The 27,991-nt window shown below is 50.9% G+C and overlaps 1 protein-coding gene across 3 annotated transcripts; it reads left to right on the forward strand.

The window, feature by feature from the left end:
- The first annotated feature begins 2,914 nt into the window (after positions 1 to 2,914).
- Septin3 (septin 3) lies at positions 2,915 to 27,983 on the forward strand. 3 transcript variants are annotated; one of them, XM_069999665.1, is made up of 11 exons: positions 2,915 to 3,151; positions 8,631 to 8,822; positions 13,790 to 13,918; positions 14,951 to 15,032; positions 15,339 to 15,476; positions 17,171 to 17,288; positions 18,630 to 18,725; positions 20,744 to 20,843; positions 23,128 to 23,179; positions 24,034 to 24,127; positions 26,656 to 27,983. In XM_069999665.1, exons 1-11 carry the CDS (start codon positions 3,142 to 3,144, stop codon positions 26,719 to 26,721), a joined length of 1,077 nt encoding a protein of 358 aa, XP_069855766.1. In that variant the 5' UTR covers positions 2,915 to 3,141; the 3' UTR covers positions 26,722 to 27,983. The 3 variants fall into 3 exon arrangements, with proteins under 3 accessions (XP_069855766.1, XP_069855767.1, XP_069855768.1); XM_069999666.1 differs by having other exon boundaries at positions 3,003 to 3,151; positions 20,747 to 20,843; XM_069999667.1 differs by lacking the exon at positions 2,915 to 3,151 and adding an exon at positions 4,217 to 4,234.
- The last annotated feature ends 8 nt before the right edge of the window (positions 27,984 to 27,991 follow it).

Raw genomic sequence — 27,991 nt, forward strand, 5'->3', positions numbered from 1 at the left:
GCTGGTGGTAGTCAGCAGATTGGAATCCAAACCTTCCAATTCTACTTTGATTCCTAATATTCCAAAGGCTCAGAGATTTGGGACTGAAAAGAGTGTTGGAGGGCTGGGAATGTGGCTCAGTGGTAGAGTGCTTGACTAGCATGCATGAAGCCCTGGGTTCAATTCCTCAGTACCTTATAAACAGAAAAAGCCAGAAGTGGTGCTATGGCTCAAGTGATAAAACATTAGCCTTGAGCGAAAGAAGCTCAGGGACAGTGCCCAAGCTCAGGGACAGTGCCCCGTGCTTCAGTCCTCAGGACTGGCAAAAAGAAAGATACAAAGAAAGAAAAGAAACAAAAGAAAAGGAAGTTGGAAAGTATCCAGTCCAGTCCTGAATTGGGACTTTATCAACTGACCTCTTGCTCATCCCATCCTACTCACTCCTCCTCCTCCATCCTCCAGGCTCTGGTCTTTACTTTTGACTCTCTGACCCCAGCTCTTCCACTATCTCTGGCCTAGCACGTGTGTGTGTGTGTGTGTGTGTGTGTGTGTGTGTGTGTGTGTGTGTCCTGGAGCTTGAACTCAGGGCCCAGGCATGTCTCTAAGCTTCTTTTGCTCAAGGCTAGTGCTCTAACACTTGAGCCACAGCTCTCCTTCTGGCTTCTTTGGGTGGTTTATTGGAGATAAGAATCTCATGGGCTGGGCACTACTGGCTCACGCCTGTAATCCTACAGAGGAGGCTGAGATCTGAGGATCACGGTTCAAAGCCAGCGGAGGCAGAAAAGTCTGTGAGACTCTTAGCTCCAAATAACCACTAGAAAACCGGAAGAGGTGCTGTGGCTCAGGAGGTAGAGCACTCTCCTTGAGCTGAAGAGCTGAAGGACAGCGCCTAAGCCCAGAGTTCAAGCCCCATGACCAACAACAACAACAACAACAAAAGTCTCATGGACTTTTCTGCCTGGGCTGGCTTCCAACCACGATCCTCAGATCTCAGCCCCCTAAGTTGCTAGGATGAGATGCCTGAGCCACTGGAAAACCCAGCTCTTATAAAACATAGATGTAGAAAGTCAGTAGCTTTCTGGATTCTGACTTGAGGCCTCCCAGGAATAGAAGCAGTCTCTTCTTTCCTGAACCAACTTCTGCCCTCGCTCTGTCTAACTCTCAGTTGTAGACACTGCCCACTTTTTTTTTTTAAATGTGTGTGTGTGTGTGTGTGTGTGTGTGTGTGTGCTTGAACATTTTTTTTTTTTTTGGGCCAGTTCTGGGGCTTGAACTCAGGGCCTGGGCGCTGAGCCTCTTGGTGCTCAAAGATAGTGAGTGCTCTACTGATTGAGCCACAGTGCCACTTCTAGTGTTTTTTGTTGTTGTTGTTGGTCATGGGGCTTGAACTCTGGGCTTGGGTGCTATCCCTCAGCTCTTCAGCTCAAGGCAAGCGCTCTACTGCTTGAGCCACAGCACGACTACCAGTTTTTCTGGTGGTTTATTGGAGATGAGTCTCACAGACTTTTCTGCCGGGGCTGGCTTTGAACCAGGATCCTCAGATCTCAGCCTCCTGAGTAGCTAGGATTACAGGCGTGAGCCACCAGCACTCCACTGATTGAACACTCTTGCTTGGCTTTTTAAATTAAAAGCTGGTGCTCTACCACAACATCACTTCTGGCTTTTTGCTGGTTAATTGCCATAACAGACTTTCCTGCCCAGGCTGGTTTTGAACTGTGGTCTTCCCACCTCAGCTTCCTAAGTAGCCAGGATGACAGGTGTGAGCCACCAGCATCCTGCCCATTGCCCACTTTTTTATTGGGGTTACAACCCTTGTAACATCCGGGCTCTCCTTTCTCTCTCCTACATCCCATCCAGTCTACTTGATCTTGTTGATTTACCTCCTCCATGTTTGACCTGGAGGTGTCTGTCTTCTTTCATCCCTAGGCTCCCAGGACTCCCCCTCCCCCAGCTCCTCCCTCCTCACACAGCTGCACAGGGACTCAGATGCTGGCAGAACTTGAAGCTTAACACTCAAGGCCTGTGTCCCCATTACCCTCCCCTAAGTCCAGCCCTTAGCCTGCCTTCTCAGACCGTTCACTTCCCCAGCCTCCCCCTCCAGGCTTCCTGCCCCTGTTGCCCCTGTGCAGCATGCCCTCCTATTCTTCCCTCTCCCCCTTCTAAGTCCTCCACAGCTCCTCTCTCCCCAGGGTTTGCCCCCTGCATGACCCCCTGCACACTGCCAGGACTTGCACACTGCCCCAGCCTCCTGTTCTCTCCACCAGACCTGTTCTCCGCAGGCAGATGGCTGCCCTCCGCCTCCGCCCTGTTCTGTGTATTTACCTGGCCTAAAAGCATGGATGGTTTGTCTGTTCGGTAAACTGAGGCTCAGATTAGTTCCTGACTAGCTGAAGGTTCTAGGGTTGATCATCCCAGACCAGCCTTGGGCCTGGAACCTGGACCCCTGGCTCAGGGCCGTCTGGGCTTTCACGCCTACGGGGAAAACCCCAACCGTCTTGACCCGCAGTCCAAAAGGCAGGGGCTGAGGGTCCCGGGAGGGAGGGGCTGCCGGGAGGGAGGGGCTGAGGGGGTCCCCGGAGGGAGGGGCTGCGGCCCGGGAGGGAGGGGGTGGGGGTCAGGCTGGGGGTCCCGGGAGGGAGGGGGTGGGCGTCAGGCTGGGGGTCTCGGGAGGGAGGGGGTGGGGGGGTCAGGCTGGGGGTCCCGGGAGGGAGGGGGTGGGGACGGGATCCAGGGATGGGGCTGAGATGCGGGCGCCCTGCGCAGCCAGGCGCGTGGGTTCCGCGCCCCCACACCCCCCGCCCCGGGCCCCGCCGCCGCCGCCGCAGCCCAGCCCGGTGCCCGCCGGCGCGTGCGGGCGCGGGCGCCGCGGGAAGGGGCGGGGCCGGGCCGGGTCACGTGGTGCGGGTGGCGGCGGCGGCGGCGGCGGCGCGCGGGCAGGGGCAGCGCAGCGCCCGGCGAGCGAGCGGAGGCGGCGAGGTCCCGGCGGGCCGGCGGGCGCGGGGCGCGGGGAGGCGCGGCGGGGTCGGGCGCTCGGAGTGGGCGGAGAGCGCCGAGGGGCTCGGCCCGGCTGTGGGGCGGCTCGGCCCGGGAGCCCGCGCCCCGCGCAGCCCGGCAGCCCCGCGCCCTGAGCATCTCCCGGGGAGCGGAGACAAAGGAGGATTCATGTCCAAAGGTAGGATGCGGGCTGGGCCCGCGCGCCCCCCGCGCGCCCCGCGATCGGCCCGGGCCGGCTGCCGCGGGGGAGGGCTGCGCCCGGAGCCCACGCGCCGTGACGTGCGTGGACGCGCGCGGCACACACCTGGAGACCCGCTCGGTTAAAGGGACAGCAGGGGAGGGAGGCGGAGACGCGCGGCCGCGGAGGGAGCCAGACTCCGGAGAAAGCTCCAGGCTGGAGCGCTGGACTTGCGCACGCGTGCATGCACACATGCATGCACGCACACATGCATGCACGCACACACCGACATGGGCACACACTCACATGCACGCACCTGCGCCCCTACAGCTGACGCGGGAGCGGTGTGCTGACACACGGGCCCCTTCCCCGTGCAGGCGAGCGGCCGGCCCAGGCGGGCACCCGCTGGTGGTCTCCAGGGAGCCCCATTGACCTCCTCTGGACTGGGGGGGGGGGTTGACCCAGAGCCCATTGCTCCTGCAAAATGGGGAAAGAACTAAGACGTCTGTGAACGATCCGGGGCAGAACTGGGCTGGACTGGAATGACCTCTGTCCCTGTAGGGGGAGTGTTGAAAACTGTTGGGGTCAGGGGGTGGGATGGGGTTGGGGAAGACCCCTCCCCCCTCCAGCTTGAGAGAGAAGAAAGGGGGAGGCCAGCACTAAGCCAGGGAGGCAGGTGCTCGCTTTTCTAGAAAGACCCTCCCACTGCCACCTTCCCAACCGAGGGGTGGGGTCAGTGGGCCATTCATTTGCCGACAGGAGAAGAGCTGAGCCAGACAGACTGACAGACCGTGTCTTCCTGGAGCCAGGGATGGGCAGGGGGCTCCGGGCAGGATGGGGGGCGCACACACAAATGTTCTCTTGTCCCCGGGTCCTGAGCTGGGAGCTTAGCAGAGGCCCCGGGACCCATCCAGCCAGGGTGGCATATTTGAGCTGCAGTCTGCGGTGACCCCCACCTTGAGCTCTTCTCCACCCTTGGGAACCCCCTCCCCCAATTTCTGTTGCAGGAAAGGGAGGAGGCCTTTCTTAGCAAGTATACCTGCCTTGGCTGGGGCGGCACCACAGCTGTGTGCTGGCCTTCAGGTAGGAAGAGGACGATGTTTGCAGTGACCCCACCTTGCTGTGTGGCATTCATTCATTCATTCATCATCCATTTATTTATTCATGGCTTAGTGCCTGTGGTATGCTGGGTACAGGGAGCCTAGAGATGAAACCAGCCAATACTCAGTGCCAGGTAATTTAAACATTAAAAAATTGTTATTATAAAGGTGATATACAAAGGGGTTACAGTTACATGGATCAGATAAAGAGTACATTTCTTTATGAACAATGTCACCCCAGTTTTTTTTTCCTGTTTCCACCCATAAATTGTATAGTTCATTTTCAACATAGTGTCCAGTGAGGAGTTTGTGTGTGTGTGTGTGTGTGACACACGCGTGCCAATACTTGGACTTGAACTTAGGGCCTCAAACTCTCACTTGGCTTTTTCCCTCAAGGCTAGCAGTCTACCACTTGAGCCACGCTTCTACTTCTGGCTTTTTGTTGGTTAATTGGAGATAAGAGTCTCATGGACTATTTTCTGCTTGGGCTGGTTTAGAACCACGATCCTCAGATCTCAGCTTCCTGAGTGGCTAGGATTACAGATGTGAGCCACCAGTGCCTGGCAGTGCCAGGTAATTTATATTCATGGTTTTGAATAACCTTCACAGTTACCTAGAAGGCAGGTTCCTATCCCTACATTTTTGGGAAGAAATCAGGCTTGTAGCAGCCATCCAGCTAGAATTCGAGCCTCAGCAGATCTGCCGAAGTTCTTCTGTTGGGACCATATTGCTGTATGGCAGAGGATGGAGCTACAAAGTCCAACTCCAGAGTAGCATTTGTTCTGTGCCCTCCAGGTCTCCGTGTCCTTGTTAGGCACCTTCACTAGCCAGTGGAGAGCTTGGGGGTAATGACCTTGTCTGGGCATAAAAATGCCCTTGACATTAAACATAGGCTTGGCGGGATTAGGCTAGTCCCTAGACATTCAGTTTCCTTGCATAATCAGGATCTGTCTTTTGGGAGTCTGAGTGTGTGAGTGTGTGTGTGTGTGTGTGTGTGTGTGTGTGTGTGTGTGTGTGTGTGTGTGTGTGTGTGTGTGTGTGTGTGTGTGTGTGTGTGTGTGTGTGTTAGTACTGAGGCTTGAACTCAGGGCTTGGGTGTGGTCCTTTATCTTTCTCATTCAGGGCTGTCACTTTACCATTGGAGCTGCAGTGACACTTCCAGCATTTTTTGTTTTTTGTTTTTTTTTGGGGGGGGGGAGGGGTCCGGTCGTGGGGCCTGAACTCTGGGCCTGGGTGCTGTCCCTCAGCTCTTCAGCTCAAGGCTAGCGCTCTACCACTTGAGCTACAGCGCCACTTCTGGCTTTTTTCTTTTTGCTTATGTGGTGCTGAGGAATTGAACCCAGGGCCTCAGGCATGCAAGGCAAGCGCTCTACCACTGAGCCACCTTCCCAGCCCCTTCCAGCTTTTTTGGGTGGTTAGTTGGAGATAGGAGTCTCAGGAACTTTTCTGCCCAGCTTTGGCTTCAAACCATGATTCTCAAATCTCAACCTCCTTAGTCCTAGGATTAAAGGCATAAGCTGCTAGTGCTCAACACATTCCTTTTCCCTCCCTCCCTCCCTCCCTCCCTCCCTTTCTCCTTTTCTCCCTTCCTTCCTTCCTTCTTTCCTTCCTTCCTTCCTTCCTTCCTTCCTTCCTTCCTCCCTCCCTCCCTCCCTCCCTCCCTCCCTTCCTCCCTTCCTCCCTTCCTCCCTTCCTCCTTCCTCCCTTCCTCCCTTCCTCTGTGCTGGTAATGGGGCTTGAACTCGAGGCCTCATCCTCTCCCTTGGCTTCTTTGCTCAAGACTAGCACTCTGCCCCCCACTTCTGGGAGTGTTTTCTTAGGGTGCTGCAGGTGCCAGGCCAGGGCTCGGCAGGCCATGGTGAGGACACATGCTTTATAAACTACTTTGAAATCCTCCCTCCCCTGGAGAAATACCAGACTCCGTTTCCAGGTCTGTAAAACAGAAGCAGGAACAGCGTGCCGGGGTGAACGCACACACAGCACAGCCTGGAGACCAAATGGGCTCAGCTTGTGGAGGTGTGAGGGCAAGAGGGGGGCCTCGCCTGTGTGGGCAGCGCAGGGGAGCGGGCACGGGATCTAGTGCAGGGATGGGGGTTGCGGCCTGAGCCATGTGTGCAGGTAGGGGAGCAGGGCCAGGCTGCCAGAGTCAGCTGCTTCAGGCCCCAGCCAACCTCGCTGCCCTCCGGAGCCGCCTGGCTGGCAACAGCTTCCTGGGAAGCAAGAGGACGCCGTGCCAGGCCCTGGGGAAGTTCCAAGGCTTGGTCAGATTTGGCTGTGCCTGGGAACCTTGGGGAAGAACAGATTCCCGCCGCCACCAGGAGAGGAGCGGGTGTGTGGGAAGGGAGGGCACAAGAGCAGACACCTGGCTGTGCTTGAAGAAGGGTGTAGGGAGGCGCTCTTGTTCTCTCCCTCTTTATTTACTTATTATTTTTTTGGTGTTGGTCCTGGGACTTGAACTCAGGGCCTGGGCATTGTCCCCAAGCTTGCTTTATTTATTTATTTATTTATTTTTGTCAGTTGTGGGGTTTGAACTTTGGCCCTGGCACTGTCCCTCAGCTCTTCAGCTCAAGGCTAGTGCCCTACCACAGTACTACACACTACAGTGACCCACAGCGCCACTTCCAGTTTTCTGGTGGTTAACTGGAGATAAGAGTGTTACAGACTTTTCCTGCCCAGGCTTTGAACTGTCATTCTCAGATCTCAGCCTCCTGAGTAGCTAGGATTACAGGCGTGAGTCACCGGCACCCGGCTTTGTTCTTGAACTTTTTTATTCAAGGTTGGTACTCTTCAACTGAGCCATACCTCCATTTCTGTTTGTTTTTTTTTTTAATTGTGTGTGTGTGTGTGTGTGTGTGTGTGTGTGTTTAACTGGTTAATTAGAGATAAGAGCCTCACAGACTTTCCTGCTTGAGCTGGCTTTGAGTCACGATCCTTAGATCTCAGCCTCATGAGAAGCTCAGATTGCTAGCATGAACCACCCTCCCCCCCTTGCCCATCTGCGGCTCCGTCAGGCCTTCCCAGGAAGGGTAAGAATCTGCAGAGCGATGGCAAAGCTAGAGGGCATCCTCAGAAGAGCACGGAGTCCAACAGTAGCGTGTGAAATGAGCATCTGGGGCGCCTCTTCTCCCCACGTGTGTCCACGTGATCAGACAAGCAGTGAACCTAGACCCAGGGTGCTCCCCATGGGCGGGGGCGGGCACGTATCCCCAAGGCTGCACAGAGCAGGGCCAGGCTCTTTTGACTTCTAAAGCTTTTTTTTGTTGCTGCCACAAAATACCTGAGATGCAGAATTTAAGGGAGGAAGGACTTATTTTGCTTGTGGTTCGGGAGGGTTTGGTTCATGGTTGCTTGGCCTCAGGTACTCGGGAGCACTGGAGCTGCGGGAACATCTGACAGAGGGCAGAGCAGAGCTAGCCGTTGCTTATTGGTGAAGAGGAAATCAGAGAGTGTGATAGAAAGAGGTCAGGAATGATATTTCCACAAAGACCCTTCCTCTCCTCTCCCTCCTAATGACCTAGTTCCTCAACTGGATCTTACTTCCTAAAGTTTCCAGAACCTCTGAAAATAGCACCGCCGGCTAGGGATCAACCTTTTTAAAATTTGAGCCTGTGGGGGACAGACAGTTCTTATTCAGAGCATACCATCCCGTGTACCCATTTTATAGATGGGGAAAATGGAGTCCCTCTAGTCTTAAACCTACCCTGGTGGACAGTGGCCTGATAACTATAGATTTCACCTGTGTGTCAACACCCCTGTGATCTACATGACCTACAGGCACCTTTGTCTCTTCCCTTCCTTAGATATCTGTGTTCCAGCCTTTGCCTTCGGCTACCTACCATTGTTAGAGTGTTGCCACCTTGGGCAATTGACTGACCTCATTCTGGTCCCATCTCCTGCCAGAGGTCCCACTCAATGTATGGTTAGGAGGGTGTCTGGGGCTCCTCCCTCTATTTTGCAATTCATGGAACCTGGGGAACAAGAGAGGCTAGGGTGAGGGTTTTTCTGCAGAAGTTAGCTGCTCTGTTTCTTTAAACAGATGAGTACTAGTCAGGCACCTGTGACTCACAGGTATAATCCTAGCTTCTCAAGAGGCGAGATCTGAGGATCTTAGTCTGAAGCCTGCCCTGGGAAGACATCTGTGAGATTCTGATCTCCAATGACCCAGCAAAATGCAGGAAGTGGAGGTGGGGCTCAAGTGGTAGAGCACCAGATTTGAGTGAAGAAGCCAAACAAGAAGGTGAGGCTTTGAGTTCAAGTCCTAATACTGGCACCAAAAAAAGGGAAGAAAAGCAAAGAAAAAAAAAGAAAAATATTACCCTTTTCATGTGACCTTGGTTCCTTCCTCTCCCCTTCTGTTTCTCCGCCCCTTGACTTTGCAGGGCTCCCAGAGACCAGGACGGACGCAGCCATGTCAGAGCTGGTGCCTGAGCCCAGGCCTAAGCCGGCAGTGCCCATGAAACCCGTCAGCATCAACTCCAACCTCCTGGGCTACATAGGCATCGACACCATCATCGAGCAGATGCGCAAGAAGACCATGAAGACCGGCTTTGACTTCAACATCATGGTCGTTGGTATGGAGGGCAAGGGGTCACTGAGCACCTGCGGCCGGCAGCACCAGGATGGCCTTGGCCCTGGTTCTCTAGGGCGAGCTCATTCTAGGAGGGAGGTTTGTGGTCTGCTGAGCCTGGCTCCGCCTCCAGCTGTGTGTAGGCAGCCGGCCTCTTCCGCACTCCACCTGCTCTTTGGTTGGTAGTGTGGAGAATCCCCAGCCCTTCCAGAGTTTTTTCTTTTTTCTTGTTTTGGTAATTGATACAGATTGAACTCGGAACCTTGCCCTAGCTAGACAAGTGCTCAACCATGTGAGGTATCCTTCCCCACCCCGGTCTTTTTTCTGATCTTTTGTAATGCTTTAGTACTGTGTGTGTGCGTGCGTGCGTGCATGCGCGTGCGTGTGCGTGTGTGTGTGTGTGTGTGTGTGTGCGTGCGCGCGTGTGTGTGTGTGTGTGTGTGTGTGCGCGCATACATGCCAGTACTGGGGCTTGAACTCAAAGCCTTGACGCTTTTGCTTAGCATTTTTGTTTTTTGCTCAAGGCTGATGCTCTTCCACTTGAGGCCCAGCTCTACTTAACGGCTTTTGGTAGTTAATTGGAGGTAAGAGACTCACAGACTTTCCTGCTCAGGCTGGCTTTGAACAATGATCCTCAGATCTCAGCCTCTTGATTAGCTAGGATTACAGGTGTGAGCCACTGGTGCTCGGTAGTTCTGATCTTCTGTGGTATTTTAAAGCTTTAAGAAATTTTCCAAGGGCTGGGAAGGTGGCTCAGTGGTAGAGCGCTTGCCTTGCATGCATGAGGCCCTGGGTTTGATTCCTCAGCACCATGTAAGCCAAAAAAAAAGCCGAAAGTGGCGCTGTGGCTCAAGTGGTAGAGCGCTAGCCTTGAGCTGAAGAGCTGAGGGACAGTGCCCAGGCCCAGAGTTCAGGCCCCACAACCGGACCCCCCAAAAAAAAAAAAAAAAAAAGAAATTTTCCAGGGATTTGGTCCTCCCTGGGTATGAGGGAAGGGATTTTTCTACTTGGGCTGGCTTTGACAAACCATGATCTTCAGATTTCAGCCTCCTGAGTAGCTAGGATTACAGGTGAGAGCCACCAGTGCCAAACTCAATATTCTTATCTCAAGAACCAGTAGCAGCTGGTTCGTGGGCCTTGCAGCTGTCTCACAGGCTGCGTTTGGAATGGCCCTGACTCTCCTGGTTCTCTGACCCCTTTCCTTTCAATCCACTGTCCACCAGTGACCTGATTTTCTCTCCAGCCTCCAATAACCATCAGTCACCAGTCTTGCTTAGAACTTTTCTAGCTCTCTCTTAACTCCAGGGCAAGTTTAGACTCCTTTCCTAGCATTTTACCCCTTACTCATTCAGAACAGGTCTCAACTTGCCATGTTCTTCCCTACCTCTGAGCCTTTGCATATGCTGTTCCCTCTTTCTACAGCTCCTTGTTGTCTTTTTTTGTGTGTGTATGGTACTGGAGATTGAACCCAGGGCCTCTCACATGCCACCCCGACCCCAGCTCTTTTGTTTTTGCTTTGATTTTGAGATAGGGGCTTCCTACCTTTGTCCAGGCTTGCTCTGGCCTCTGCCTCCTGAGCTGGAATTACAGGCGTGACTCACCATACCCGACCTGTGAGTTGAGATATATACCCTGTGTTGAGACAGGGTTGTATTATGTAGCCCACATGGATTGGCCTGGGACGTGGAACCCTCCTGCTTCAAACATGTAAGTGGTGGCGTTTAGGCATGTGTCACCATGCCTGGTTCATAGGAAGTCAGCCTTTAGGTCTCTGCTTCATTGTTGCTTCTTCCTTGTCTTCCTTGATGTCAGAGAAATTCCCTTTGCTGTTCTGTTACAGTGCCCTGTGGTTATCTCTTAACATATTGTAACTGGCTGTTTATATTTAGGTCTCCCTCACACTGAACAGCGCCTTGAACACTTCCATTCTAGGGCAGCATTTGGCAATCAAGAATGCTTAATGCTGGCTTGGTACTGAAACCCTGTTCTTATAGCCAGTGAAAAACAGGGCTGGAGGTATGGCTCAGGAGTAGAATGCCAGCCTAGCAAGCACAAACCCTGAGTTCAAATCTCAGTACTGTGCCCTCTCCCCCCAAAAAAGATACAATCTCAGTTTTTGTTTTCATTGTGGGGCTTGAACTCAAGGCCCAGGCACTGGCCCTGAGCGCTTTTGCTCAAGGCTGGCTTTCTACCACTTGAGCCATAGCTCTGCTTCATTTTTTTTTTTTTTTTTTTTGCTGGTTAATTGGAGATAGGAATCTCATGGACTTTCCTGCCTGAAGCTGGCTTCAAACCACCGTCCTTAGAGCTCAAGTTTCTGAATAGCTAGGATTATAGGCGTGAGCCACCCCATCTGGCTGTAGTTCTTTCTCTTTCTTTATATTTCTTACTTGCTTGAAATTCTTCTCAGGGAGCATCTCTCATTAGTATATGTCTGTGATTTTTTTTTTTTTTGGGTCCAGTCGTGGGGCCTGAACTCTGGGCCTGGGCGCTGTCCCTCAGCTCTTCAGCTCAAGGCTAGCGCTGTACCACTTGAGCCACAGTGCCACCTCCAGCTTTTTTCTTTTTGCTTATGTGGTGCTGAGGAGTCAAACCCAGGGCCTCATGCATGCAAGGCAAGCGCTCTACCACTGAGCCATCTTCCCAGCCCTATGTCTGTAATTTTGTACATGAATAGAAATCCTGTGAATTTAGTTTGCTATATTGTTATTATGATTGTTTTGTTGTTGTTGTTTGTGCTGGTACCTCTAGTTTGGCTGGCACTCTACCACTTGAGCCATACTTCCAGGTTCAGCGTTTTGTGATTAACTGAAGATAAGAGTTTCATGGATTCTCCTGCGTGGGCTCACTTTGAACTGTGATCCCCAGATCTCAGCCTTTTGAGTAACTGTAATTATAGGCTTAATTCCAAGAACTTTGATAATCAAAGCATCACTATATATAAATATATATCTTTATGTCTATAGCTATAGTTATATCAATATACTTGATGGACAAAAGACCTTGTTAAGCATTCTAGACCAAGAGTGGCAAATACAGGCTATGTATCTCTTGTCCAAAATACTTGGGACTAGAAGTATTCTGATTTTTTTTTTTTCTGGTTGTGGGGCCTGAACTCTGGGCCTGAGCACTGTGCCTCAGCTCTTCAGCTCAAGGCTAGTGCTCTACCTCTTGAGCCACAGCACCACTTCTGGCCTTTTCTGCTTATGTGGTGCTGAAGAATTGAACCCAGGGCCTCATGCTTGCAAGGCAAGCGCTCTACCACTGAGCCACCTTCCCAACCCTCCTTTTTTTTTTTTTTTTCTTTGTATTTTGGAATGTTTCCATGGCCTTTCCTGGCTGATTCCTACTCTAAAATCTGAACAGTTCCCAAGTCATGTTAGCATGCAAGAAATTTTCCAATTTTGGGACATTTCAGATTTCTCACTTTCAGATTAGAGACGCTCAGCCTGTAGAAGAAGATACACGGCTACTTCTCTGGGTGCTAGTGGCAGACAGTGCTGGTCACGTGGCTGTGTTCAGTACTGAGCGCAGACATAGCCATTGTAACTTAATCATCCAGGTGGCCTCATCAGCTCATCAGGAGGAATGAGAAATGCACCTTGTTTACCATCCTGGCCTCTGGCCATTTCTTCCCTCTTCACCTTCCTATCTGTAAAGGAATTTCAGACCCGGGATGAGAACAGCTGGTCAAGGGCCGTCAGGCGCAGGACCACAGCTGGATAGAACCTGGGTGCTTGCCTTTCTTTCTACCTGGTCTTTGTTTTTTGTTTTTTCCTAATAGACCAGCACCTCTTGGGTAGGCTGTCTATCTGAGTCCTCTGAAATTCCAGTTAGACTGCAGCTGCTAGGCCGTAGGACTGGGGAGGGATGTTTTCCATAGAACCCGGCGGTGCCAGGGCTCTTGTTCCTTGCAAGGCTTTCTGGTGTGATGCGGGGGTGTGCTAGTTTGAGAGGCTCTGCTGGGATGCACGGTTCTCAAGTGCATGCCAGCTGTGGGACTGCTCCTTGAAAAGTGCTCGGTCACAGACTTGCGTGGTGGGAGGACGTAGAGGCGGGCGCTGTGGTCCTGCTTGCCCTTCTCACGGTAGCCACTGTGCCACAGACTTTTAGCAGCACTCTGGTCTTCAAGGGGCACAATTGACAAACCACTGTATTAGAATAAAGAGTGATCCTTGAGATTCGGGTCCCTGGACTTGCAGGGACTATGCATTTTATGTTGGAAGAGGATTCATCGCTCCAGGGCCATCTCAACTGGGGATAAAGATAGCTCTGCTGTGGGACTTACAGGGCCGATATAAAGATAGATTTTGCTAACAGATGTGAAAGTGCTCAGGCAGTGTCAGAATACTTTAGTCTGATTAAAGACGGATGGCTTGGTGTGGTGGCTCATGCCTGTAATCCCAGCCACTTGGGAAGTAGATATTGGAATGCTTGAAGTTCAAAGCCAGCCCAGGGAAAAAAGGTAGCAAGAACCCATCTCGACCAACAAACAGAACGTAGTGCTGCATGCCTGCAGTCCAAGCTACTGGGAGTCATAGGTAGAAGGATCATAGGTAGGAGGAGGCTGGTTGTGAGCAAAATGTGAGACTTTATCTGAAAAATAAAGCAAAAAGAGGGCTGAGCGCGTGGCTGAAGTGACAAAGTGCTTGCCTATCGAGGGCAGTGTCCTGAGTTCAGACTCTATTATTGCCAAAAAACTGCCCCACAAGACAAAACCTTACGTCAAGGAAAACAAACCAAAAAACCCCAAACTTGTCAGACAGACAGAGAAGCTGTTCCCTCTCCCAAGGAAGGAGAGAAGTCAGAATGGCGAGATCCTCGCCAGGAAGGCGGAAGCGGTTTCCATCTGCTGCCTGTGGCCTGGCCAAGGCTGGGCTGGCTCGAGCCAGACGGACTGAGGCCGGAGGGAGAGTGGGGCACTTCTGGGGTGGGCGTGGGTCCCCATCTTCCTCCTCTGCCTCACTGCAGGCCAGAGTGGGCTGGGCAAGTCAACGCTGGTCAACACGCTCTTCAAGTGCCAGGTGAGCCGGAAGGCCTCCAGCTGGAACCGGGAGGAGAAGATCCCCAAGACGGTGGAGATCAAAGCTATTGGGCATGGTGAGGAGGAGGTGGGGGCCCTGTGTGTGTGTGTGTGTGTGTGTGTGTGTGTGTGTGTGTGTGTGTGTGTGTGTGTGTGTGTGTGTGTGTGTGTGTGTGTGTGTGTGTGTGTGTGTGTGTGTGTGTGTGTGTGTGTGTGTGTGTGCGCGCTCTACTACTTGAGTCACAGCTCTACTTCCAGCTTTTTGGTGGTTCACTGGAGAAAAGAGTCTCGTGACCTTTCCTGCCTAGACTGACTTCCAGCTTTTTGGTGGTTCACTGGAGAAAAGAGTCTCGTGACCTTTCCTGCCTAGACTGACTTTGAACCACAATCTTCTGACCTCAGTCTCCTGAGTAGCTAGGATTACAGGCATGTGCCACTGGTGCCCAGCTGGACCAGGGTCTCTTGGGGGAAAAGACATGCAAAAAACAACTTCAAGGCAGAGTGGAATTAAGCCCAAACCCTAATGTAGCAAGACCCTCAGCCTGCTAGTTCAAGAAAGATGGGTGGGCCTAGCACAGGAAGAAGTAGGTCTTGAGCTGGCTGGGTGGTAAGGGCCAGATAGGATTTAGACAGAGGTAAAATAGAAGGAAGTAGGGAGGGCTCTCTACCTGTGTGTGTATGTGTGTGTGTGTGGGGGGGAGGGAGACAGCGTGAGCAAAGCCACTGAGTCAAGGAAGACCATGAAACTTGACTTTTCTGGCTTGGGCACCAGTGGCTCACACCTATAATCCTAGCTACTCAGAAGGCTGAGATCTGAGGATCGCGGTTCAAAGTCAGCCCGGGCAGGAAAGTCTGTGAGACTCTTATTTCCAGAAAACCAGGAGTAGCCCTGTGGCTCAAGTGGTAGCGCAGTAGCCTTGAGGTGAAGAGCTGAGGGAGAGCGCCCAGGCCCAGAGTTCAAGCCCCACAGCCAACCAACACAAAAACAATAGCTTGACTTTTCCAATCAGAAAAGTCCCTAAGTGTCCCCTGGCCAGGGGCTGCAGGACATTGGGACCAGCTGTAGGACTGATCTGACCTGTCTGACACCCTTTCTGTTTGTCCCCCAGTGATTGAGGAAGGTGGTGTCAAAATGAAGCTGACAGTCATTGACACTCCGGGCTTTGGAGACCAGATCAACAATGAAAACTGGTATATCTGCCACTGAGATTTTGGCCCTAAACACTCTGCCAAGAAGATAGGAACCTGGTGCCTCCCTTACCTAGCCATTCTCCACAGGTCCCTGGAGCCTGGGTGGGGCCTGGGTCTCCTGGGGAAATTTTGCCCTTACCAACCCAGCCATCCATGGAGAGCCATCCATCGAGGGAAGGGACTAAGGGAGAATCAGCCAGCAGGTGTCCTGGACTGGCCAGGGACCTGAGCTGGAGGAAAGGGATTGTCTTAAGAGCTGCTCCTTGGCTTGGGTCCCTCTAAGACATTCTATTTCTGCCCTATCAGCTGGGAGCCCATTGAGAAGTACATCAACGAGCAGTACGAGAAGTTCCTGAAGGAGGAGGTGAATATCGCTAGGAAGAAACGCATCCCTGACACTCGAATCCACTGCTGCCTCTACTTCATCTCGCCCACAGGACACTCGTACGTATCAGCCCCTCCCGCACTGGGCCTGGCTCCAGGGTGTGTCATCCAGGCCTATGCTGGATTGGATGATCAAGGGTCACTCTCGGGCAGGGGCCAGAATATAGTCATGACTCCCGTGACCTTGTGATTCCCCAGGATTTTGACAAGAAAGTCAGGTTTGCTTGGTGGGATGGTAAAAACTGCCTGGCGTCAGCTCCTGTATTACCTACTAGTGTCCCAGCATAGGCTGGCTGAACCAGCTGAGAAAAGTTGGTGTAGGTAAGCCATGGGTATTCATTTACTCAAAAGGCTCAGGGCCTGGGAGCAGTAAGAGGGGTGACAAAGGGGAGGCTTGTATTTTGGTAGGCTAGGGGACCCTGCCACCAGTAACTAGAAGGTGGCCAGCCCAGCAGGAGGAGTTATAGGTGTCTAGAGATGAAAGCTGACCCTGGAAGAATGTGCTGGAAACTCAGGCTGAGTAGCAGGTAGGCTCTATGACAGACAATAGGAAAAGGTAGAAGTCAGAGAATCCAATGCTGTATCTATATCTATCTATCTCTCTCTATATATAATTTTTTGGGGGGTCCGGTCGTGGGGCCTGAACTCTGGGTCTGGGCACTGTCCCTAGCTCTTCAGCTAAAGGCTAGCGTTGTACTACTTGAGCCACAATGCCACTTCCGGCTTTTTTCTTTTTGCTGATGTGGTGCTGAGGAATCGAACCCAGGGCCTCAGGCTTGCATGCAAGGCAAGCGCTCTACCACTGAGCCACCTTCCCAGCCCCTAAGTTTTTATTTTTTTATTTTTTTTGCACTGATCCTGGGGCTTGAACTCAAGGCCTGGGTGCTGTCCTTGAGATCATCTGCTCAAGGTTAGTGCTCTACCTCTTAAAGTCACAGCACCACTTCTGGTTTTCTGATGGTTAATGGGAGATAATAATCTCATAGACTTTCCTGTTAGGGCTGGCTCTGAACCATTATCCTCAGCTCTCAGCCTCCTGAGAAGCTAGGATTGCAGGTATGAGCCACTGGCACCTAGCTTCCAATGCTATTTTAAGTGACCTTCCTTACATCTTGTGACTGAAGCTCAGTTTGTAAGCGGATGGCACAGAAAAGGAGGCCCTGAGCTTCGGAGGAATTCAGCATGCAGCTGGTGTCCAGCAGGGAGGGAGAAGAGGTATGACAGAAGAACTCTGGGCCAGTCCTGGATCTCAAGAGAGTATAGATTTTATTTTTCTTTCACCTTTCCTATGGTGGGAGACAACTTCACTTAGTAATCCAACAAACTGGGCCTTCAGACTAGGGGATGGAAAGTCCTTAGAGCTGGTGGCTCACGCCTATAATCCTAGCTTTTCAGGAGGCTGAGATCTGAAGACTGTGGTTCAAAACCCAGCTAGGCAGAAAAAAAAAAATCCTTGACACTTATCTCCAATTCGAGATGAATCCCCCAGAAAAGCCTGAATGGAGCTGTGGCTCAAGTAGTAGAGTGCCAGCCTTGAGTGAAAAAGCTCATGGACAGTGAGCACCCAGGTCCTGAGTTCTCTGAGTTCAAGTCCCACTGCTGGCACAAAAAAAAAAAAAAAAAAAAAGAAAAAGCGTGTTCTGAAGGGGTAGGGTGGCGTCTGGTGGAAAGGCAGCTGAGCGTGGCCATGAGGCAGAGGGCCCGGCAGGCCCGGAGGCTCTGACGCTCTGACGCTCCCACCTCCCCCGCCCCAGCTTGCGACCCCTGGACCTCGAGTTCATGAAACACCTCAGCAAGGTGGTGAACATCATCCCAGTCATCGCCAAGGCCGACACCATGACGCCGGAGGAGAAGTCTGAATTCAAGCAGAGGGTGAGAAGGCCCCTTCCTCCTCCTCTTCCTCCTCCTCCTCCTTCTCCTCCTTTTCTTCCTCCCCAGGCCCTTCTTTCCCTTCCTCTGGGTCCAAGCCATTCTGTAGCTGTCATCTTCCTCCTTCCCTTCCACCTCTGACCTTCCCCCAGCAGGGTTGGTGATTCCCGGGGACCAAAGGTCAAAAGTGGCTCTGCTCCAGGCTGCCCTCTTCCTATCCTTTGTACCTGGGCACAAAGATCACTGGGTACACGAATTACTGTGAACCTGAGTGCTCACTTTTTTTTTAGATGATGTATTTAATGACCTTATTCTTGTTCATGTAGTACCAAGGAATCAAACCCAGGGCTTCATGAACTAGGCAAGCACTCTATCATGGAGACACACACACACACACACACGCACGCACGCACGCACGCACGCGCGCACGCACGCACGCGCACGCGTACAGGTATGAGCCACCGGTGCCTGGGGAAGGGGAGAGATTGGATAGGAAAGAAGTGTAAAGACAGTTCGCTACCTTTAAGAAGCACAATTAGAGCCGGTGCCGGTGGCTCACGCCTGTAATCCTAGCTACTCAGGAGGCTGAGATCTGAGGATCATGGCTCAAAGCCAGCAGGGACAGGAAAGTCTGTAAGACTCTTATCTCCAATGAACCACCAGAAAACTTGAAGTGGTGCTGTGGCTCAAGTGGTAGAGCGTTCACCTTGAGCTGAGGGACAGCACCCAGGCCCAGAGTTCAAGCCCCATGACCGCCAAAAAAAAAAAAAAAGTTTCAGCACCAAATAAAATAAAATGAAATCAAAGCTGGCATGTCTGTACCTGTCATCCCAACCCTTGGGAGACAATAGCAGGAGGATTTCAAGTTTAAGGCCAGCCTGGGATACATAGCAAATGAGACCATGTCTCCAACAAAAAAACAAACGAGTCACTCAGAAGAGGCCTTAGATGGTGACCTTGACCTTGACCTTGAAAGGGGCAAAGGAAGAGGCTTCGAGCCATCAAGCCTCTGCAGTCCCTGGGCACTGGCCAGTGGTATCTGGACTCAGCTCTGCGGCTTCCCCAAGGCCGAGGGGTCTGAACCTGCCTCGAGACTGTCCTCTCAGGCTGGGCTGTGGTAGTGGTGGCGTGGACTTGCATTGCTCAGCATCTTCCTGCTGCCTGGGACCTCAGGGTTCATAGATTGCTATGGGTTCATCTCTGACTTCAGGGTGTACACGCACATGCACACACACACACACACACACACACACACACACACACGTGCACATGCACACACAAACACACCCAGCTTTCCATTATGACATCTGACTACCTTCTTCTCCTTCTCCTCCTCATCTCTAGGTTCGCAAGGAGCTGGAAGTAAATGGCATCGAATTCTACCCCCAAAAGGAATTTGATGAGGATTTAGAGGACAAGACAGAGAATGACAAAATCAGGGTGAGTACCTGGGGGGTCTGATCCTCACACGGTGGGGGGGGGGGTCCCTCTGGGTACCCGGAATGTGTCACCTGTGTTTCCTCTCCAGACCCCTGGGCATTCTTGCTTGACCAGGCTTGGGGTGAGGAGGAGGGGGAGGAGGGGAGGAAAAAGGGGAGGGGGAGGAATGGACCTGGATAGAACTAACCACAGAGCAGCTTCCTGCACAGGAAAGCCTACATTTCCGCCTGTCTCCACACCCCACTACAGTGTGGGGCTGATAGGACCCCAAGCAGGGAAAGCACTGGGCTGGGGCCATTGGAGTCTGCTCTAGTGAGACTGTGCCTCAGTTTCTCCCTCATAAAATGTGGGGCAAGGAGGGATAGCTCATCTTAGCACATGTAATTTGGGGAGTGTGTGTGTGTGTGTTTCTAGTGTGTGTTTCTAGTCCTGGAGCTTGAACTCAGGGCCTGGGCACTGTCCTTGAACTTTTTTTACTTAAGGGTAGAGCTTTATCACTTGAGCTACAGCTCCACTTCTGGCTTTTTGGTGGTTAATATGTGACAAGAGTCTTATGGACTTTTCTGCCCAAGCTAGCTTCAAACCAGGGTCCTCAGATCTCATCCTCTGAGTAGCTAGGATTACAGTCATGCGCCATTAATACTTGGCACAGGTCCCTTTTTTTTTTTTTTTTCAAATTCTTTATTGAAATTAAATGATTACATAATTTCTCAAATTTCACAATATTGTGGGATAGTGATGCTTAGTTAAAGTCACAAACACATTCTAACTTTCATGGGGCAAATTATCTGTCGTGGTCTATAACAGTTATGAGTTCTATGAGCTTTGCAGTACAGTTATTTCTTACACATTGGGTGATAGGTACATTTCTTTTGTTTTGCATAGCGTCAGCTGTTCCCTCTTTCCCACTCGTTCCCTCCCTCCCATCGCCACCATTGAATTGCTTAGTTCATTTTGATCAATGTCCAGTGCAGTTGATGGGTCCTGCTGTTGTATGTTTTCCCCTGATTCCCCCTAGTTCTGTGTCATTCTCCTGTTTTCCCTGCAGTGTGCACATATATACCATATATGTGATCAGCAGCATGGGGTTATTTAGTAGTGATTTGACCAGATGAGTGGAAGTCCTTTGTTTCTAAAGTCTTGTTAATTTTATCATATCAACTTACGTTTTGGATTTAACATCCACTTATCAGGGAGACCATGTGCCGTTTGTCTCTTTGCTCTTGCCTTACCTTGCTCAACATGACTTTTTCTAGCTCTTTCATTTCCCCCTGCAAATGCCATTATTTTGTCCTTTCTAATGGCTGCATAATATTCCATTGTGTATAGATACCACAATTTTTGGATCTGTTCATCTGGCACAGATCACTTTTATAAAGTGTTTCTAAAATACTTGGCTTCACTGTCAGAGAGCATTCTACGCACATGCGCACTCAGCTTGCACAGTTCACTGGTGTGCCTTGAATGAAGGACCACACACAATAATGCTCCCATACAGTTCTTTTTTTTTTTTTTGGCCAGTCCTGGGGCTTGAACTCAGGGCCTGAGCACTGTCTCTAAGCCCTTTTGCTTAAGGCTAGTGCACTACCACTTTGAGCCACAGTGCTACTTCCTCATGAGACTATCTCACTTACCTACCAAAAAATCCAGAAATGGAGCTGTGGCTCAAATGTTAGAGCACCAGCCTTGACCATAAAAGCCAAAGCAGTGTGCCCAGGCCTTGAGGGTAAGCCCTAGAACCAACACACAACCAAAAACCAAACTATAGTTTGAAGGAAAGCTGACTCAGTGAAGTTAATCAGCCAGGCAGTGATCAGGATTGTATCCAAGAATCCTGACTCCCATTCCAGTGCTCCTTACAAGGAACAGAGGTTGGCCCCTGCCACCAGTTCTGTCACTGCATATATGTATAGGTCACGGTGAGATTTCTGGCACCATTTACTGTCCTGCTCTTGGATGATCAGGTCAAAGGAAGATGACTGCGCATGTGTGTCTGGTTTGTTTCTGTCCCCATTCAGCAGGAGAGCATGCCTTTCGCTGTGGTGGGAAGTGACAAGGAGTACCAGGTGAATGGCAAGAGGGTCCTTGGCAGAAAAACTCCCTGGGGGATCATCGAAGGTAATAATCCATTGCAGCTTACGGAAGAACTGGCTGCTGAGCTAGTACTCAGCAACCAGGTATTAAGAACGCATCAGTAGGTCAAGGTCCTGTCCTGGGATGCACAGTACATAATTCATGCCAGCCAGACTCTGCCTGGAAGGAACTTTATATTTGTGCGAGTACTGGGGCTGGAACCCATGGGGCCTCACACTCTTTTTTAGGGGGGGGTGTCTGGTAGTGGGGCCTGAACTCTGGGCCTGGGCGCTGTCCCTCAGCTCTTCAGCTCAAGGCTAGCACTCTACCACTTGAGCCACAGCGCCACTTCCGGCTTTTTTTCCCCCTGCTTATGTAGTGCTGAGGAATGGAACCCAGGGCCTCAAGCATGCAAGGCAAGTGCTCTACCACTGAGCCACCTTCCCAGGCCCCCTCACACTCTTGCTTGGCTTTCTTGCTCATGGCTGGAGCTCTACCACTTGAGCCATGACTTCAGTCCATCATTTTGCTGGTTACTTGGCGATGGTGTCTTGCAGAATTTTTTTTCTGTTCAGGCTGGCTTTAAACCTCTTATCTTCTAGGTGGAAGCCTCTTGAATAGCTAGGATTGTAGGCATGAGTCTCCAGCACCCAGCGTGCCCTGGGATTTTAAAAAATAACATTTTTCCCCTTTGTTTTCCTTGAAATGGAGTTATTTCTAAGAATGTGTGTACCCTTTGTAAGACCACAGAACCATGTCTTAATTGTCTTCTGTTCCCACAATTCTTAGCAAATGGTTTAGGAAATGTGAGTACTCCATCTATGTTGAATTGGATTTTCCATGTACCATGTAGCATATGACTTTTTAAAGATGACCCTGTGTTAAATTCTCTCTCTCTGTCTCTGTCTTCAATATGGAGATTTGCACTCAAGGCCTCTTGCTTACTAGACAAACACTCTACCCCTTGAATCACATCCCCAGATCTTTTTTGGTTTAGTTTTCAAAGGGCTGATTGCAGGAATATACTACCATGTCCTACGTGTTTCTTGAGATAGGGTCTAATATTTTACCCATGCTGGCCTCAGATCTGGATCCTCTTATCTCTGCCTCATGAGTAGTTGAGATTACAGGCAGGTACAACTGTACCCAGCTCTGCATCCTACTTTCACTTAGATTAGAAACTATACATTAGGTCTTGGCAAGTTCAACTCTCTGAATGTTCGTTGTTTTTTTTTCTCTCTCTCTCTCTCTCTTTTTTGTTGGTTCTGGGGCTTGAACTCGGGGCTTAAGTGCTGTCATTGTACTCTTCAGCTCAAGGTGAGCGCTCTACCACTTGAGCCACAGCACCACTTCCGGTTTTCTAGTGGTTTATTGGAGATAAGAGTCTCACGGAGTTTCCTGCCTGGGCTGGCTTTGAACCGTGATCCTCAGATCTAGCCTTCTGAATAGCTAGGATGACAGGCGTGAGCCACTGGCGCCCAGCTTGTTTTCTCTTGTAAATGATAAAAAGGACATTTTCTATTACTACCGTTTCACCCAGTGTACAATAGTATTACACCATGCCATTTCAGCTGCTTAAGTATTTCTTTTTTTTTTTTTTTTTTTTTTGTCGGTCGTGGGGCTTGAACTCTGGGCCTGGGCGTTGTCCCTTAGCTCTTCAGCTCAAGGCGAGCGCTCTACCACTTGAGCTACAGCGCCACTTCCGGTTTTCTGGTGGTTTTATTGGAGATAGGAGTCTCACGGTCTCTCCTGCCCGGGCTGGCTTTGAACCGCGATCCTCAGATCTCAGCCTCCTGAGTAGCTAGGATTACAGGCGTGAGCCACCAGCGCCCGGCTTGCTTAAGTATTTCTTCAATGAATAACATTTATTGCACCAGTTGGGTGCCAGTGGCTCACAACTGTAATCCTGTCTACTCAGGAGATTGAGATCCGAGGATCACAGATTAAAACCAGCCTAGGCAGATAAATCTGAAAGACTCTTATCTCCAGTTAACCAGCAAAAAGTCAGAGGTGGACGTATGGCTCAAGTAGTAGAGCACTAGCTTTGAGCAGAGAAATCGAAGGAAGAGTGCACACACACGCACACACACACACATACACATACACACACGCATATGCACACACACACATGAGTACACCAGGCCCTGAGTTCAAGCACCTCCAACACAAAGCACAAACTCTAGTGTTCCAAAGCGTGAGTAAGTTTCCTGAGGGGTTACACGATAACCTGTCCCTGTTCTCTTTATATGTCTCCGTGCTCCACACAGAAGTCACCTCCTGGTTGTAGCATTATGAAATGACCACCTGTTTTCTCTTGTTTCATTCATAGTGGAAAACCTCAACCACTGTGAGTTTGCCCTGCTTCGAGACTTTGTCATCAGGTGAGACATCTTCCCTCCCCTGTCTGGATTGCAGACTCATGATTTCAGTTGGGGACCATCTGCTCACACTTCTGACTCTCCAGGTCTCTTTCTCCGCTCCTCTTTCCTCTTCTCTCCTCTCTCTCTTCTACTTCTTCTCTCTCTTCTCTGTCCTCTTTTTTTTGGGGGAGGGGTCCTGTGGCTTGAACTCTGGGCCTGGACACTGACCCTGAACTTCTTTTACTCAAGGCCAGTGCTTTACCACTTGAGCTACAGTGCAATTTCTGGCTTTTTTGAGTAGTTTATATTAGAGATGAGAATCTCATGGATTTTCCTGCCCAGGCTGGCTTTGAACTGTGATCCTCAGATCTCAACCTCCTGAGTGGACAGGATTACAAGTGTGAGCCACGAGCCCCTGGCTCCTCTCTGTTCTCTCTCCTCTCTTGTGTGCTGGTACTGGGGCTTGAACTGGCAGCACTTTCTCTTAGCTTTTTCTCTTAAAGCTAGTGCTGCTGTATCTCTTGAGCCACAGCTCCACTTCCAGTTTCTTGGTGGTTTCTGGAAATCAGAGTCTCATGGACTTTTCTGAAGATCTCTGCCTTTTTTTTTTTTTTTTTTTTTTTGTCAGTCATGGGGCTTGAACTCTGGGCCTGAGCGCTGTCCTTCAGCAACCAGCATTTGGTTTATTCTCCAGGTCTCTGATGGCGCTTTCTGCCTCAGTACCAGCAGAAGGGGCAATGGGATTATTATTGGCCGTCTGGAGTGGGTCTCATACAGGGTCCAGTCCATGCGTGTGACCTAGCTTCACAGGCCAGTCACCTCTTCCTCTGCCTGCCGTTAATCGCATCCCCTGTCTTCTCACCTGTGTCCTCCAGGACCCACCTCCAGGACCTCAAGGAAGTGACACACAACATCCACTATGAGACTTACAGGGCCAAGAGGCTCAATGACAATGGAGGCCTCCCTCCGGTGAGCGTGGACACAGAGGAAAGCCACGACAGTAACCCATGATGACCCCTTCCTTCTCTGTGTCATCACCCACACCTCACTTCTCCACACACACACGCATACCCCAAATACCACCTCCCACCTTCCTTTCAGCCCTGTCCCACAGGCCTGTTTGTGGAGTGTCTTGTGTACGTTGTATATGTGTGCATGTGTGCATGCATGTGTGTATATGAGGAAAGCCTGTACACGTGTGTGTGCGTGCGCGTGCATGTGTGGGTGTGTGTGCTAGGGATGGGGTATTTTCATTGCCCTCCCTTGTAAGTCTGGTTCCCCCATGCCTGTCCATCCTCTGTCTCCTCTCTTTGTACCTCAGAACAAAGCCCTTTGCCCCAGTCCAGAGGTTCTAGGGGAGGTTTTATTTGAAAATGATGGGGGCAGGGACGCCACAGGCAACTCCTTACCTCTAGCCCCACTCAGAATGGGGCTGACAAAGATTTTCTAAGGATAGGTGGCTGAGCTAGCTGGGGTGCAGGGTGACTCCAAGACATTCTTCCCCGTGAGTGGGGCTGGTCCAGGGTGAGGTCAGGTCTTTCTTGAGGTGATGAAAAGGAAGGTCACAGGCTGCGGAGAAGCCCGCCTGAGCTTCGTTCTCCAAGGAGGACTTAGTGCTTTGGTCTATGTCAAGGTCACTGTCCAAAAGCAACCTACCACCTGTTGCCACTGCACACCGCCGCTTTCCACGCTTGCCTTGCCTCTGCGCTGGGGCCAGTTGTCTGCCTCTGCTTTCTCCCTCCTTCCCTCATCTGTTTATGCATTCATATATTCATGTATTCATCTATTCCTTCTTCCTGCCTGTCTCTGCCATCATTCGCTTCCTTTTAGACTAACCCACGTGAGATTTGTCGCCATATTTAGAATTTATGCCCAGTCTATTTCCAAAACACGACTTTCGGCCATCCTGAACCAAAATTGCAACCGAACTGGACAGTGATAAACTGAGATTTCATGAAAAGACAGAGCCGTAGACAAGAGTAAGAAAGGTTCTGGAGTTGAGTGCTAGAACTGACCCTGACCTTGGAGTGTGCCAAGGCAAGATGGAAACTGGGGTTACCCAGTTCCCAGTACCCTGTTCAAGGAAGCATACGTGCAGGTTAAGAGACAGCTTTTTGGGGACATAAGTTTCCAGAAAAACTATTGGAAATGAGGTATAGCATTACTCTTAGTGGTTTGGCTTCAGAGACTTTTTTTTTTTAATTGGTCATGGGGCTTGAACTCTGGGTCTGGGCGCTGTCCCTGAGCTCTTCAGCTCAAGGTGAGTGCTCTACCACTTGAGCCACAATGCCACTTCTGGTTTTTTGGAGATAAAGAGTCCCATGAACTTTTCTGCTCTGGCTTTGAACCAAAATCCTCAGATCTCAGCCTCCTGAGTAGCTAGGATAACAGGCATGAGCCACCGGTGCCCAGCCAGAGACACATTTTTTTTTTTTTTTGGTTGGTCGTGGGGCTTGAACTCTGGGCTTGGGCACTGTCCCTGTGCTCTTCAGCTCAAGGCGAGTGCTCTACTGCTTGAGCCACAGCGCCACTTCCGGTTTGCTACTGGTTTATGGGCGATGAGTCTCATGGACTTTTCTGCCTGGGCTGGCTTTGAACTGTGATCCTCAGATCTCAGTCTCCTGAATAGCTAGGATTACAGGTGTGAGCCACCGGTGCCCAGCCAGGGACACATTTTTAACTACATTTCCCTTTTCTCTTTTCGTCCCTCATTAAGCTGCTTCCTTATAATTCTGTTGGTGGCACACATGTCCCTCCTTTTTGCTTTTGTGCTGAAGTGAATTCCCTTCATGTCTGTCTGACTGCTTTTCCCTACTACCCCTTCCTCCCACACATGTTTTCCAGGACACTGGAAGCACACACTCAGCCTTTCCCACGATCCCTGTATTTATGAATGTAAATACTCCCACTGTGTATTATCCAAATAAGTTACCCCCCTTTTCCTTTGGCCTATAAGGTTACTGAAATGTAAGGCTGGGAAAACAATTTAGCTTCCTAGTTCAGCCTAAATTGGTCCTCTCTGAATGCCAGCTTTTATAATCCCAGTCCCTTACCACTCAGGTGCTAGGGGGAAAAGGTATACACTGACGATGCTGGTCAGTGAAGCAGGAGGAAGAGAAGTGACCAGCTCATCTGTGCTCCCAATTGTGTAGTCTCAATCTTTTCCTGGAGCCTTTACCCAGCTCCCGCTCTCCTTTACCCAGACAGTGACTCCCAGGATAGGCGCCTGGCAGGCTCCCACCTTACTACCTTGCAACCACTTGCTCTTATCTCCTAAGAGCAAGTAGTCTTGGGGATGTACGACTGGGCATGTAGGACCATGAAGAAGAACCTCAAGGGGTGAGGGTGGTGGGCGTTGGGAGAGGCAGAGTTAGAAGGGTGCTTGGCACCCCTAAACCTTAGCCTCAGTCTCCCTGGAGAAGCTGTCTTATGGGTCTTCTGCCAGCTGCTGGCCTGCGCACCCTCAACCTTTCTCCCCCTCCCCCTCCGCCCTGCAGGGAGAAGGCGTCCTGGGCACTGTGATTCCACCTGTGCCAGCCACCCCCTGCCCCTCTGCTGAATGAAGGCCCTTCCAAGCGCCGCCTCTCCCTCCATTCTCTCAGCTGTTACTGCTGCAGACCAAGCCCCTTTTAGCGCTGTGCTGTCCCGCCCACCTCTGTCCCCGCCCCTCTCAGTCCGGTGGGAGGGGCCAGCTGCCTCTCTCGGACGGGTGTTTCCTCCTTTGGCCAAACCACCCCCCTCCTCCCAGTGGAATGGAGTTCTTGCTCTCACCCGCCTGCCTGCACTGCCCTGCTCCATCGTCTCTGTCTGCTGGTCCCAGGTCATCTGTAGGGAGAATGAACTCACCTGGAGCTGCTTCTGCCTTTGCAAACCCAAACCAGCTACATGTAACCGGCTCCCCTGGGGCGGGCATAGGGGCAGCATGGCTGCTATTCATTCATCTGCATGAGCTACTCTTGGCTTCCTTAAAGGCAACTTAAAGTCAGCAACTTTCATGTTTATCAGCCTCGTTGAGATCAGCTGTATGCACCCCATGTGGGATGAGGGCTTGCCTTCATTGCCTATCAGGATGGATTACTCCAGCTGCTGGGGAGCAGGGGCTAGCATCAGCTTGTATTTATTTTTAATCACTGGTGGCTAGCCCAGTGTGAGGGAACACACCCTCCTCACCACATAGTGTGAACACTTAGAGTGGGGTTGCCCAAAGAGAGATTGCTGAAGTTGACTTCCTTATTTCCCAAACTAAAAAAAAAAAAAAAGAGGAACTAGACCTATGAAATGGCAGAAATTCACAAAAATACAAAGAAAGAAAAATAGCACCCACATACATTTAGCAGTAAGAGGATCTTTATTCATTTTCCTTACTACTATAATTTCCCTCCCCCTCCCCCACCTCCTCCGTTAGCCTGGCCACAGGTGGTCACTGTTGGCTAATGGAAAATACCCATGGAGGGCAAAGCCCCCCCCCATCAGATGCATGAATGTTTGTGAATGTCGGCTGCCACTGCCTACACTGTGTCTTTTTAGAACCCTTGCCCAAACTGCACCCCCCCCCCACAACGCCACCTTGACACAACTTGCTTCAGAGGCTGGTGAACACATGGTTCATTTTGTCTACAACCAAGTCTTCATGGAACAAGAGGCCCAAGCCTAGGGGAGGCAAGAACGACCCATTTCTGAAAATGACCAGTCCCCAGCCAAGCTTTTGGTGACATTCTGGTGAAATTCCCCAATGGAAAACAAAGCAACAGAAACTTCAAACTGGCCATGTAAATGTTGCTAGACTTTATGTGTTGTATAACTAAATATTGCTGTTTGAACTATAGCTGCCTG

The sequence above is a fragment of the Dipodomys merriami genome, unplaced genomic scaffold (assembly GCF_024711535.1).
Source record: "Dipodomys merriami isolate MVZ:Mamm:240054 unplaced genomic scaffold, mDipMer1.0.p SCAF_55, whole genome shotgun sequence".
In the NCBI taxonomy this organism is placed as follows: domain Eukaryota; kingdom Metazoa; phylum Chordata; class Mammalia; order Rodentia; family Heteromyidae; genus Dipodomys; species Dipodomys merriami.